At 38.1% G+C, this 14,588-nt stretch overlaps 1 protein-coding gene across 1 annotated transcript in view; it reads left to right on the top strand.

Moving 5' to 3' along the window:
- Nucleotides 1-1,251: 1,251 nt before the first annotated feature.
- LOC140239930 (uncharacterized) overlaps nucleotides 1,252-14,588 on the top strand; it is a 173,876-nt gene continuing 160,539 nt past the window's right edge. The window contains exon 1 of the mRNA XM_072319748.1: nucleotides 1,252-1,583. Coding sequence (XP_072175849.1) covers nucleotides 1,422-1,583 — 162 coding nt within the window. The 5' untranslated portion in view covers nucleotides 1,252-1,421. The remainder of the gene's footprint in view (nucleotides 1,584-14,588) is intronic.

The following is a 14,588-nucleotide window of genomic DNA, read 5'->3' as shown; positions in this document are numbered from 1 at the left end:
TAATGATGCATAAACGCATCAAGAAGAGGAAGAGAAAAATAAAGACACTTATAGAAATTTAAAGAGCCACAGCATGTTTTCCTAGAACATTCATACCACTTACAACCACATCATGCACATAGGCCCTACAGAATTATACAATATAGGCCTAAAATATAAAGTGATGCTATGTCGGACGTCTCAAGGTTCCCATCCAATCCCATCCACAAGCATAACCCTAACACTAATCCTAATGCTCACATTATTAAGCCTAATACCCTGTTCACAACCCTAACCCCAACTCGAAGTCTTTTGAGAAATTAAGACGGGGGCAATTGCCTCAGGAGCAATATCGAGTCACCATATAATTTACACCATAATGCGATTATGATTCACTTTCCCCGCAAAAGTTCGATCTTTGGATTAAGGTATTGGAAATGAGTGCCAAAACACGAATCTCATCACTACGACGGTGAAAACTTTGTCAGGACAGGTCTTCCGGTCATTCTGACAATAGGTGGCGGCAAACTAAATGCTGTACAAAGTCACTGTCAAGTCGAATTTTTGGACATCACATTTCGCTTGATGCAAAAGATGCAAAATACCATAGTTTACACGTTTAATTACTGCACCATAATTCAAGGAAACACGAAAAGGAATCAATATTAATGCTTTACTGATACAAAAAAGATGTTCTTGATCTCAACTAATTTTCATGCTAATGAAAACCTGAGAGTAAAAAAGTTAGCAACATTTTGTTTTCAATATTTTTTTCTGTTTTCAGTTCAGTTCAGTTAAGTTCGATTTCATTTTTGCATTTTTTTCAAGGAAATCATATATTGAAAAATGACAGCACGTGTGTCTGACAACAGAATAAAAAAACAAACAAACAAAATTTAATATTACATTCATAGTATCATAATCACAATCACAAGATACGCTCTTTGTTTCCGAATAAAGACGAAGAAGAACATGCAGGAGTATGCCGTCTTTCAGCACATGCTTGACTGTGATGACAGCCTCAGAATCTCAAAAAGGAGTTTATTAGTTAGAGCTGCCTAAGCATCATTTACATTTCAAAGGCATTCAAACTCATAAAGACACAACTTGTGTTGGTATGTTCTTAAACTTTGCAGAAAGATTGACTGAAACATCAACATACCGTTCAACCCGCTCTGCGCTAAGTTGTATAGCTCCCTCTTGTGCCAGGAATGATTTAGAAATTTACCAGTGACGTCACTTGGGCGGACATCTTGCTCGCAGATCACTGTGTTGCGGGAAATTAGCTAGCGTAAAGAAAGCGAAGAAACCGTACCAAGTACGAGTAAACAAGAACGGATTTTACTCTGTGACCTCTTGGATATTTTTCATTTACGGATTCTATCCACATGCTTACTTAGTTCTTGGATATACAAGCAGACGGCGGAGGATTTTGGAACGCCATGTTCAAGTGTATGCCGCTCTTTCGGGCCTGCAACAGGCACGTCGAGTACATCGACAAGCGGCACTGCAACCTGCCCGCGGTTCCGGACGATGTCTATCGCTATGCACGCACTCTGGAAGAGCTGCGCTTGGACGCAAACCAAATCCGAGATTTACCCCGAGTAAGCCACACGACCTTTTTGGTCATACGTGAATCATAGCAGGCATTAAGTACTATCCCAGCTAACGCCCGTATTCCCACCATTTATATCGTGTTACTAGGTTTCGGTTGCTTCAAACCGTGTTTTTCATTTCAATTAAAAACATTACAGTCGTCAATTTGTGTAGAGAAGTAAAGTAGTGACTGTGGCCTGGATGTATTGTTGTGGGGTGTTGTGTTGCAGTTGGTCCTATTGACAATTGTGCATTGTGAGGACTGATGTTTACAGTGAGAGATTGACACTTGACGCTCTTTATTCAGAAGATGTGCATTGCTGCACACTGGCCAAATGAAGACTTGTACAAATAATTTAGGGATTGCTTCTGAAGTAAAATTATGTTGTCTTTAAATAGCGTCTACATACTATTAATGTTTACCCAGTCATTTTGACATTGTCAATGATGCAAGCAAGAAGGTGTGTGAATCTCCATTGTGTCTTGTGTGTATTGGAAGGTGCATACCTCATAGTATAGTTTTACAAGGAACACTCTGGTAGCAATAAAAGCACTGATTTGTAGCAATAAAAGCACTGATTTAGGGCATTTAAAGAACATGGGAAAGGGGTCGTGTGCTTTTTATTCATCTTGATTAATCTTTGATTCATTTTGAAGGGAGCAGTGGATTACGAAAATGAATTTTTACTTGCATGCAGGTTTTGAGGAGGAACGTGGTCCTACTAACATAAAATGCAAATTATCCCCCATTTCCTACATTTATGGAACGCAGTATGTTCTCGATTTTATATTAATTAGTCATCAGGGTTTATGCTGAAATTAGGACTATATTAGATTATCAGTAAATGTGGGTCCTAACTTTTATTAGGAGATTATTAGGAGATTGGCATTGTACAATGTATGTAGGCCTGCTGTATACAAAAATATTGAAAGATCCACAAATGAAAAGACTTTGACAAGTCATAGACTTGAATATGAAGAGAACAACCATCCCTATGAACTTGTAGTGTGATGGAAAGATTACACTGATTGTATACAATACTGTAGTTGCAGGGTTGTATCACAGCACACAGGGCTTGTGTTGTGTGTGTGTGTGTTTTTTTTTTTTAAATCTGTGGCTTGTTACTATTTAAAGTTGCCACAATTATAGTGTCATGCTGTGGGGGGGGGGGGGGGGACAGACTACAGTCTGTAGCACTCGCAGTCGAGATGCTCTCCTGTATAGAGCAGTGAATTGTGCCTGTGTGGATGGGAACCAATGGGGTAGCTCCCCAAATCTAGCACTTCCGCTCCTGTCTGCGTAATCTGCCCTTGGTAAGTTGGGAAACTCCCCTCCCTTTAAAGCTTGGTGCTTCTCTGCATTTAGATGCAACAAGACGGAATGACTTAGAAAGACTTGAGAGCAGACACAACAGGCTGAATTCACAAAAAGTTAGATTTACAGTAACTGTAAATCTTGTCTGTAGATCATGCATACTTTTTGACTGCATAGGCCTACATACATGTGACACATCTGATGATTTATTGTACTCTTCTGTAGTGTAAAGTATGCCCTTTAGGGCTTGGTTTAGTCCATGGACTAAATTTAAAGAATATTTCAGATGATTTTTTTTTTTTTAGAGATTTATAAAAAGCATTTGAACACTGTGACGTGATTATATTGGGCAGGCCTGCACAGTTTAGGAATTTATGTATAGTAATTTTGCATTGAGGAAAAAGAATGTTTTCAAAATTCAAAGAAAAATCACAATAAACGAGGATGATACATAGCAGATTTACGAAAAATTCATGTTAGGGTGCTCATGGAAGCAGAACAAAAGAAGAAAGCATGCATAAATTCTACAATGTAAGTAAACAATCGTGTACACATGTATATGTGAAGTTATAAGCAAGTGGTATGGTAATGGAATTGCTGTGATACTGCTATACACGTTGTACTGTATGTGAGCCTCGTACAATTGTATGCCATCATCCTTGTTCAGTGTAATTTGTTTTTGGGTAGTATTTCTCAATCTGCTAAATGACTGGTCACATTAAATTTCACAAATCTTTACATGGCACTATCGATTTTTAATGTACTAACTACTACATGATGGGAAATTATGAAAATTGTGTGGAATTCTCCTGTAAACTACAGTGTATTAGCCTATTTTGAATTCCCTCTGGGAATAAAGCCCTGATACATGTACAGTACTACATATATGTCAGATACTTTTTTTTTTTCTCACTGTCTCATTTGTGCTGGCTTTTTGCGTAGTGATCATGAGCCATCAGAGTTTTTCATGTTTATCCAGGACAACAACTTGTAAAACTGCACTGGCTCCTTCATAATTGGATTATCTGCCTTTTCCTGTTCGGTGTGTTTTAGGACCATGGTCTGATTGATATGAAAAACAGGCATCTCGGGAAGTCTGACAAGATGTGTTTAGGTGATTGGATGGCTGACTGCTCATTCAATTTCATGTGACTGACATTCTTGTTTATATCTGGAGGTAGTATTTCTCGGAAATTGTATAGAGACTGTCAGCTAAAGTTGTTGCCAATGCAAATGATTTTAGTGAAGACGTTTTGACAGCAACCTTTTTTCTTCTTTAGGGAGATGATAAAAACATGTTGTGGATCAGTATCATATTGACGCAGATGGGTATATATAGTTTTGTAGGCCCTACTGTAATATTTGATACATTTCTCTCCCCCCTCCCCATAACACAGTAAGTCAGCTTGTACCTATTTGTAACCTGAACAAAGTCATGAAATGTGTACTTCATTGTGGCATGTACATAATGTATATCATGCCACAATTCAAAAGCCTTTAGCAAAGAGATTGCCGGTTTCTCATGAGCTTTGAAATCTCAATGCCAAAGTACTTCTTAAATGACTCATAATTCCTGCAGAAATAAAAATCAATACACTACACTTAATATGATTTTAATGATCCAGGACTAGTACAGTAATTTGAAATGCCTTGCACTGCACAGTGTGCAAAACTATGGATGCAAAATGAGTGCATTGGTCTCCTATTTTAAACTCGGCCTTGAATATCAACAATACTACTAACTTGAGTCTAAAACAGTGCAGTTGTTTGTATTATATCCAAAACAATATAAAAACGATGTCAACATTGATGTCATTTTGTGAAAATGTTACAAACATGAAAGATGTTTTTTTTTTTCTTTTTTTTTTTGGTGCTCTCCTGAAAAGTCATGATTTTTTGTGTACAAAGTCTTGTCAATTTATAAAGGATGTTGTCAAAATTTGCTCATTCAAGGGAAACACTGAATACACCCTACTGTACTGTATGTAAAGTGTGCTCTTTCCACAACTTATCAATATCCTGAATTGAGAAAGTGTGTGAGATCTCCAGCTGTAGAATGCAATGTACAATGTAGATTATGGAAAAAAAAATTATACGGAGCACACGTTTCACATTCCCTTTGAGTGTGTCACTACTTAGAATCACCTTCAAATAGTCTCTGTTCAAGGCAGTATGATGATTTGACAGTCAGTCTGGTCTGTACACTTTTGGGGGGCAGACTGCGTGTGTAATTCTTTTTCTTCGTGAGCTTCCAAGTTCCATTTCTGTAGTCGTGTGGATGTTACTGAATAAAGTACAGATGACATCACTGCACTTTTCCCTCTGCCATAATGTGAGATAGATTTCAACTCTTTATGCAAAAATATGGAAATTATTCAGGGAAGGTTGAATTACCAAAAAAAAAAAGAAAAAAAGGAAGAACAAAATGTACAGATACTGTCGAGAAGACTACGTAGCAGAGGCCACCTTTGGAGGTAATGATTATTGACCTTTAGTGACCTAGTCAGGTTCAGCCTTCTTGTAGATTCCCACTTAAAGTTATGGCTGGCAGCCAGCACAGTTAAATATGATAATAATATGTATCAGAGGTTTAAAGAGAGAAGAAAAAAAGAAAAGAAACTCAAACAAACACACAACAGTGATATTCTTTTTAGATCTACATGGTACATACCTTTACAAATGAAAGTGTGTCTCATGATACATACTGGCATTTCTGGGTCAGTCTGGGGGGTGTTTCATGAAACTTTTTGTCGGTGATTTACACTGACAACTGTTAAAAGCTACTGAAATCCTTGCGTCTGATTGGCTGATAGCAAATTTGTCGGTGAAAACCTCCGACAAACTCGTTGATGAAACGCCCCCCTGTTCTGATTTCAATGAGAGAATTTCTATGCCATAAAAACACTGTATAACAGTTAAACTTTTCTATTGGGTCTTCAGCCAAGCGATCCTGTGTACAAATAGAATCTTGTGATACACGGTTTCACGTACCAAGTATCTATTCATTCCTCTATGAGGGTATGGCATAAGATACCCATTGTCTGTAGAGCTCCAAGTTGCATGCTTCTACCCGTACATAGTAGTTCCATGCACAGTGTAAATTGTTATGCCTACCTTTATTGAAATTGACAAGGTTTTCTGTGGTTTCATCAGGCATTTGGCACATAGCACATATACAATACACGACGAGAGATACAGGTGGTACAGTGCACATGTACATTGTACGTATACATTGTATGTTGCAAAGTGCTGAAGAACTTTCATAGATCTACAGTATCTTGAAACATAATTTGTAATGGATCTTTTTATAACATTACAAGTAATCTACATGTACGTGTATTGTAGTCACACATCTGTCTAGAAATAACAATACATTGTACATTGTTCATGCAATGTTGTAGGCCTACATTACAATATGTACATAATGTACAAATTGTACATAGTACATGTACAATGTACAGGATGTGCATGTTTCGATGTAAAACTGTACATCTTATAACACTGTGACCACATTTAATTCCCAATGACAACCAGAACCACATTGTTAATCCACAGAGCTACTGTATGTACTGTACAGTCTCTGTCTGAATTAGTCCTTGACATTTAGTGAAAAGCTTTTCTCGTTTTTCTAGCATTGCATCACATTTTTGTTATGCAGTACAGTAAAAGCAAAATTGCTGAATGTACACACAAATGAAACCGGTATCATGCAACTGTCTGTGTACACACAAGTTGTCATACAGAGGGTATGGAACATGTGACTACTCGTCATTGCTAATCTCTTTGAAATCCAGAGTTATTTCCGGTTTATCACATGAGATAAGGTGTATGTGTACAGTATCATTCATGAAACAATGGCTTCTTCTTGCATTGAATATTATACAGGTACTGTCTGATGAATACTGCAGGTTTTGTTATCTCAGTCCTGTGTACAAAACCTGTGCATACGTACAGTACCGGTACCTCACTGCTCTGGACCCATGATTTAATAATTGCTTCACCCACATTGTCTATTGTTTCAATTAAAGCCATACTGTAGGATACAGTTGTACATGTAGATTGCACGTACACACACTGTGTTGCAGGCGGGAATTAATCAGCTGTAGGGGATTAACACGCATGTATGCACACACTGACAAAACTGTACGAGGGATCGGAGTGCGCACAATGTAATGCAGACCCATACTGTCATTGAAAGCTTCCTGGGTACTTACTGTACTACACCATCCAGCTCATGTGCTGATTACTCTAGCCTTCAGCTTAGTCTTTACTTCCAGACTCCTATGTGTTTCTCTTCATGGGTAATCGTAGGCCATATTGTGCAGTCGGCTTGTACAATGTATACCACCCTGTGTGTGATGTAATTGTAATAGACTCGAGATAACCCAGTGGGTCATGTATTTTTACAGTGTATACCTAAAATTGTATTAGCTCTGAGGGGTGTTAATGCAAATGTATAATTGTACATGGTCGGCTAGTGTGTTACACATGTCTCAGTTTTTGGCACTGTATTGTGAAAAGTGGCATTCATTGTAGTCCTTCTGGCTATTGGATAATTTTCAGTTGAGAATTTGGTCTGCTGATGGACTACAACTTGACTGTTCTAGTTTAAATATTTCTACAGAGATGGTCAGTTTGACAGTATCCCAGAACCACGTGTACAAATTGTATTGTACATGTGTACAGTGTAGAACCTGTACAGCAATTTTGTATAATGTTGACTGAAAAACCATGACTGTGAATGAACTATTTCTCCCTCATCTTTTCTTTCTATTTTGGGTCAGTTGTGTGTACTGTTCTAATCTTGTGCATGAGGAAGTGCTGTTTTATTGTAATTTAGCGAATAAAGTTCAATTTCACTGGTTTGTTTGGCTTACAAAGTTCAGAGCTGACATTGACAGCATGTACACCTCCATGTACAACATCAATGAACATGTAGAATAACTGACTGCATCGTTGTGTGCTGTGAATAATGCCTTATACAATGTACATCGTACACTGTACATGTAGGTCTGTTTTTTTTTTTTTTGGTTGCTGAAAAGCCGTGTTTGTGTGGGAGTGTGTGTTGGTTAATGGCTGTGGCCACATCATTAATGCATAAGACAGGTGGCTGCTTTCCAATAGGGGGCGAGGTGTCTCTCTGCTTTGTAATTAACTCCCGGTATATTAACTGTGAGCCCTTTCAGATAAAGCAAAATAACCTGGTTTTAAACAGGTCTTGAAACAAGTTTCAGGCTAATCAAGTGATTCTACACATGTGTACAAATAGTAAGCTATAGGTACTACATTGTATGTAGGCCTTGTATGACAATCTGAAGCAGACTTGAATCATGTTGGTCCATCCACACATTCCAAGTTTGCCCTTTGGTGGTTTAGAGGTATTTTCCAGTCGGGTTTTCACTCGATTCTTGGTGCACGTTTTATACAACTAGATCTCCGAAAGGTGTGACCATTGAAGAAGGATTAATGAGGATTAGCTTACATTTGTAGCGTGACCTTTTATTCACTTCCACCCTGGTGCGTATACAATGTGATACTTGATATGCATGACAGGTGAGTGTGCCATGGAATAGTGACGCACCTACCACAGACTGATATTGGCAAGAGCTCGGTAGTAATGGTTTTGTGGGGATGGTCCTTCCCACTTTGTGAACGCTGTTGACCTTTTAAACGTGTTTATTAGCGCATTTGGGGAAATATGTGCTCGGATGAGTTCTTGCGTAGGCTGATACATTGTATGTCTTTCTTTGTCATTTTCACCCACACTTCCTCTGCATTTATTACCTCCGCCAAGGGAGGAGGTTATGTTTTTGTTACCGTTGGTTTGTTTGCTTGTCCGTGTGCAAAATAACTCAAAAAGCAGTTAATGGATTTGGATGAAACTTACAGGAAAGGTTGAGAATGACACAAGTAACAAATTATTAAATTTCGGTCGTGATCTTAGAATTTTTCGGAACTTATGAAGGATTTTTGATATTTTGACAGGTAGGGTCAATGAACTTGGGAGTTCAAGTTGCACATTTTTGGGGTTTTCAAACGCGCACTAAAGTGCATGCTCTAGTTTCTGCTAGGGCGAGGCGCACCGCGCAGCTGAGGGTTTATGACGTATTGTAAGGCTTCTATACATAAAGAGATTGGGAAATCGGGCAATTTTTCAGCATGTATGTTTACCTATATGGGTGGAAATCACTGATCTCTATGGAAGAGCAAGATCATTGGTGGAAAGTAGCTGCTTGGCGGAGGTCTGCGCTCTCAGAGTGCTTTTCTAGTTCTCTCTGTGGTCTTGAAAATTACTAGTCCCAAAAAGGTGAACATGTAATACAAGGTAGCCAGAAAATCTATCTTTGTTTGAATAGTGTTTTCTAAGAGGGCTCATTGAACACCCAGAAGTGTAGCCCTGTAATCAAGTTACACTGTACATGTACAGTGTACAGTTGTATTGCCATTTTGAAACATTTAGTTGTAGATTGTCAAACCCTGCCAACAAGTTTGTTTTTGCAATGTCAAGCAAGAGCTACGATTGTATACAGTACTCACTGAAAGACCTTGCATTAGATTTCACACTATTTCACACAGTCCTTAAAACAAATTGATCCTGTAGACTCAAAGATTAAGTATCATTTTGCATGGGTTTAGGGTCAATTGATAGCGTTTGTATGTATACAGAGATTAGCTCGCAGGGTACGTTGATACAGGAATGATATGAACCAGGCAAAGAAACACACACATCCCACACCTGCATATTAAATGTATTCCAGTCACTCCCTCCCTGTACAGTATGTGTACACACTGTGGGGGCCGTTGTGGGCGGTTCAATTGATTTTTGAGAGGACGGTCATGGGCAGTTCGTCAGCTATTAAAGGGTTAGAATAGAATATGTTTGAAATGAAAAAGCATACAACCTGTACACTACATCTGGAATTCAGCCGTAAAGCACATTTCACAAATACTGTATACAATTATGTAGGCCTACCTACATTGTACTTATAAAATGCAAGAAGCATGTATCATACTGGTAATTGTTGATATTTAAATTGTATGTTTGTTTTTTTTTTTTTCATATAGTGTTTACAAATGTAAAAATTAATCATTCTGAAGAGGTTGTTAATGTGTTGTTGATTTGTCAAGGTTGTTTTCAAGATGCGATCAAGCTTGGGGAAGTAAGACTTGAGGCTAGGCTACTGACAAGTCACGTCCGCACTTCCAATTTTGTGCTGATCTTTATCGAGTTTTTCCTTTGTATTAAAGCTTTTATGCATAACACGTATAAAGTTTTCCTATAGATGCACTATGACAACCCAGTGTCGAAAGTATCTGTAGGATGGGAAGGGGAAAAAGAAAGCGAGATCAAAGAAACAAGAGGGGAAGGGAAAGGGAAAATTTGTGATAGAGGCAGAATCAAAACCATTCCAAAAATAGCCCAAGTGCAGCAGACGTCAGTGGAAGCCAGAAAAACCAGGATGGGCTTGTTTACCTTGCAAGGAGGAGGGGGAAAAAAAAATCCAAACCAACAACGACAACTGTGAGCGGACCCGACGAAGAAGTTGTCGTTCCGCGTGCCGCCGTGCCATTGGTGGCGATGCTGACAGACAGATGGTCAGCTACGGCAGCGAGCGCTTATTAATCCGTGGCAATCCGGAAAATTAACAAGGACCCTCGAAAATTGAGATCGAATGTCTTGTCCACGTGAGCGTCCTGAGAATGAAGTGGTTGCTCCTTTTACTTTCTATTGTGGATACTTTTCCAATGAGATATTCTTGTAAACATATTTTACATTTGAGTTTTCAATGACTTGAATATTCTGTACATATACATGTATGTTGTGTGTAAAGATAAATGAAGTACAATGTAGAATTGACAAGCAGAAAAAAAAAAACCTGATTTCTTTACCAAAAGCCGAGGTAAAGAAATCAAAATTCTAAGAGTGCTCCTTCAAAAAAAATACAGTAAGTAATCTTGGACAAATTTCTTAAGGCCTTTTCAAACTTGTTACCCTGTTTTGTGGTCATAGTTTGCTTCTCATTTGTACAGATTTCTGCCCTTAAGCTGTCTTAATTTTGTGAATTCCTTGTTGATTCTATACCTTGGTTCCTACTCTTCAGATGCCAGCAATCTACATGTAGCAGCAGTTCATCAATGTCAAATTTTCTGCCACTATCGTGACACAAGTTGGAAACCATTTTATTCTGTGTTATTCCTAGCCCATGGCAATTGAATGGGATTTATTGTTGAAACAGAGCATCGGACTGCATACAAGCAATCCTTTTACCAATTGCATGTACATGTAGTACGTGTTTAATACACTCTGCACTGTCGATGTCATATTTGTTGTGCCTGTTCACTGGCAGTCACGCACATTCTTCACATACAATGTAGGGCTGCTTGTGAATGCAACTCGGCTGCAGCTGCGCGTGTGTGTGGACGAATTCTTGATGAAGATTGTGGATTGAAGTGTGTAGACAAATGCTCGAAGTTGGCACATGCTACTGGTGCCTTCAAAGCAAAAATGTTTGTTTTCCCTCCCATTACTGTCTTTCGCTCCCCTTGTATGTAGGAAGATAAAGGTGCCTCGTGTCTTGATGCTCAACATGGCATGTACTTTCATGTACAATTGTATCAAGACAGGCAGTCTCACCTTTCCCTACCTGCAGTCACGTAAGATGCTAAGACGTGCCATGCACGTCGCCCGCCCTGTGTCTATGTGATCCTGATCTTGCCTGAGAAGACTAACTGCTTCCTGTTATGGGACTCTGAGTCAGTCTGGCAGACGTATAATAATACGTGGCTGCATTTCAGACTGTAAACACTCAAACATGAATTCACATGAAAGCAAGAGAATTTCATATGTAGAGGGAGACAAATTGAAGAAAATTCACACCTCGTGTATATTCACGTTTCAAACATGCTATGAGAAAGATAACAAACGCAGCTTAAAATAGTGAACTGTACCTGCACACAATTTGCCTGTGTATACTGTGCCATTCTGCAACAATATCGTGAATATGAACCTCATTTGTGTACATAATGTTGTATAACACACTATTGCAGACATCCACTTGCTTTTTGCTATCAGATTGAAGATACATTAATCTAATGCTTGACAAAGAGAATTCAACTTTATACAGCTGTAGCATAGTCATTGTAGTCCCATCTTCAGCACTGTAATCTGGATATCACAGAGAATGGCGGAATCCTGTAGTCCCGTTAACAGCTGTATGTGGGTGCACGACTTCCAGTGTGACTAACACTCAATGGGCTCTGATGCATTGGATACGAATGAGGTCGTGGGATGGAGGAGGACGCTGCTAGTCTCCTGTCTTTCAGACCCGTTTGAGACATAATGCAGGAGCAGATGAAGTCTTGCAGTATTCGTCCAGTTCAGCATGTGATAGTGAGATCTTTTACACTGTAGGAGTTTGAGTACAAATGTAGGTGTAGGAACATTTCAATAAAGCGATTCAAGAATGATGAATGTGTATTGCTAAAAAGCTAGGAAATATGTGTCTATTCAGAAACTGACATGGTTTGAAAAGTCAAGGTAAAAATATGAAATATGCAACAATTTTTTAAAGGATAAACAATAGGGCATAAACATTTATGTCCATCAACTGACATGACTGACATAATGGATACAAAGATAGTTTGGAAAAATTATTGTTTTTAAAAGAAAAGCATCAATGTGTAACAATATTTTATTTACTTGTAATGAATTTGCATAGAGTCAAACATTGTCTCATTTTGACCCAATATTCACAGTCTTCTATTTTGGGATAGTTTTTCAGTGGATTCTTTTTGTCTTGGTCATTACTATGGGGAGCAATAGGCAGTAAAATCCATCAATTGACTAATTACAGGAACAATTTGGCCAGTTTGTCTATAGATCTGTAACTTTATCCAGGCGTATCCTTATGGATTTAAAAGTGGTGTAATCTCTCTCCTTTTTTCCCTAGTTTGCACCGTACATGAGGCATTATATCATGACTGAGATCATTACGAATCAGAAAAGTTTACAGATACATTGTACATCCTTTAAACATCAGGAATAACATTGAAAGGTTTGTCAGTTAAATTAAACAGTGCATTTACCTTTAGTCAAAACATGCTAAAAGTTGCTTTGTAAATGTGTGTGTACAGTCATTGCCGATTAATACCACAGTCTAGCACATATAAACATTGTACAAAACTTGTATAATGCACTCTCTACCCAGATTCATATGTGAAATGCAAGAATAAAGTCCCCAATCTCCATGGACAGATAAAGAAATGATCTTTGATCATTAGTAAACAAAATCATACCCGAAGATAACATGCGCAGTGCCTTCTAATCTCATTTATCGTGGCTTTCTTTGTGACCTAGTGCACCAGGGGACAAAGTGTGACATTTCTGGTTGCTGTTGTCTTAGATTCAATGAATTTGCTGTCATGATTCATGTGTATAATATGACTCATATCTGCTAATGTACACTGTACTTAATGTCACTCTAGTATATTTTTCCATGTGTCGTGTAATCAGGTTTTTAAACATGTGTACACCAACAATAGACTACATGTATCAATGACAATTGTGAAGCTTGCTATAGGATATCTGCCAATGTACTTTAGAAAATGTCACTCTAGTATATTTTTCCATGTGTCATGTAATCAGGTTTTTCACATGCACTAACAATACACTCTCAATGACAATTGTGAAGCTTGCTATACATGTAGGATATCTGACAATGTACTTTAAAATACCACTCTAGTATATTTTTCCATGTGTCAGGTTTACAGTCATATTTTACACCAACAATAGACTTTCAGTATTAACTCTGAAGTTTGCTATAGGATTGTTGCCAAACCTAGCAGAAATAAAAGGGAAAAACACATTTATATGTCAACCTACTGTACAATGTAGTATAGAATTTGAATGACAGAACATTTTTGCATGGTTTAGACAGTTTAAAAATGGTTCAAGTTGCTTGTTTCAAGTTTCAAGTTTATTCAAAGTTTCCACAATACAAAAATTACATAAGAGCAATAATATGTTTCACTTGGTAGACATTTTTGTAGTAGCCGATGTTTTGCTGGCAGTGTATGATTTCAGAATTATTAAGCTGTTCTAAACAACATTTGATCTTGTTGGATAATGGACCTCATGTTCTTATTGTCCATATGATCAGTAATAGTAATACTTATGATGGTAATGATGATTATATTGATAATAAAAATATTAGTATTGACAATGGCAGTGATGATGATAAAAGTTGTTATTGTCTGGTTTTAGGTACATGTAATTGTAGGTATGCAAATAATGTTGATACCCTAAATAAGACCAAGGAAAACATGCACACACACCACACAATGCAATCTTTGAGAAAGTTTTTTTTTTTTTTTTTCCTTTTCAAAGTCGAATGCAAGCAGAATGCAGAGCATTGTTGTCTCCACACCATGTGTAAGTCTAGTGCAGAAAAGTGTGACTGATTACCGAGGATGTGCCCCCAAAAAGTATGAATTTGAAGACTACTACCGTATCCACTTCTGATCCCCATCTTCGTTGATGGTATGGGACAAGTCTTCGGTGGGAGCTTAGGAGGGCCACGGGGCAGGAGCCAATGAGAAGGAGGCGGAATTCAGAACATGTTCACCCTACACACATCGGGGAGGATATTCCATTATTAAAGGTGTCCTCAGGACTGCTGGCGACACAATTTCTGCGGAG

This window comes from Diadema setosum, chromosome 16, assembly GCF_964275005.1.
Source record: "Diadema setosum chromosome 16, eeDiaSeto1, whole genome shotgun sequence".
In the NCBI taxonomy this organism is placed as follows: domain Eukaryota; kingdom Metazoa; phylum Echinodermata; class Echinoidea; order Diadematoida; family Diadematidae; genus Diadema; species Diadema setosum.
Note: the sequence above shows the minus strand (reverse complement) of the source record. Positions and strands in the feature narration are given on the sequence as shown.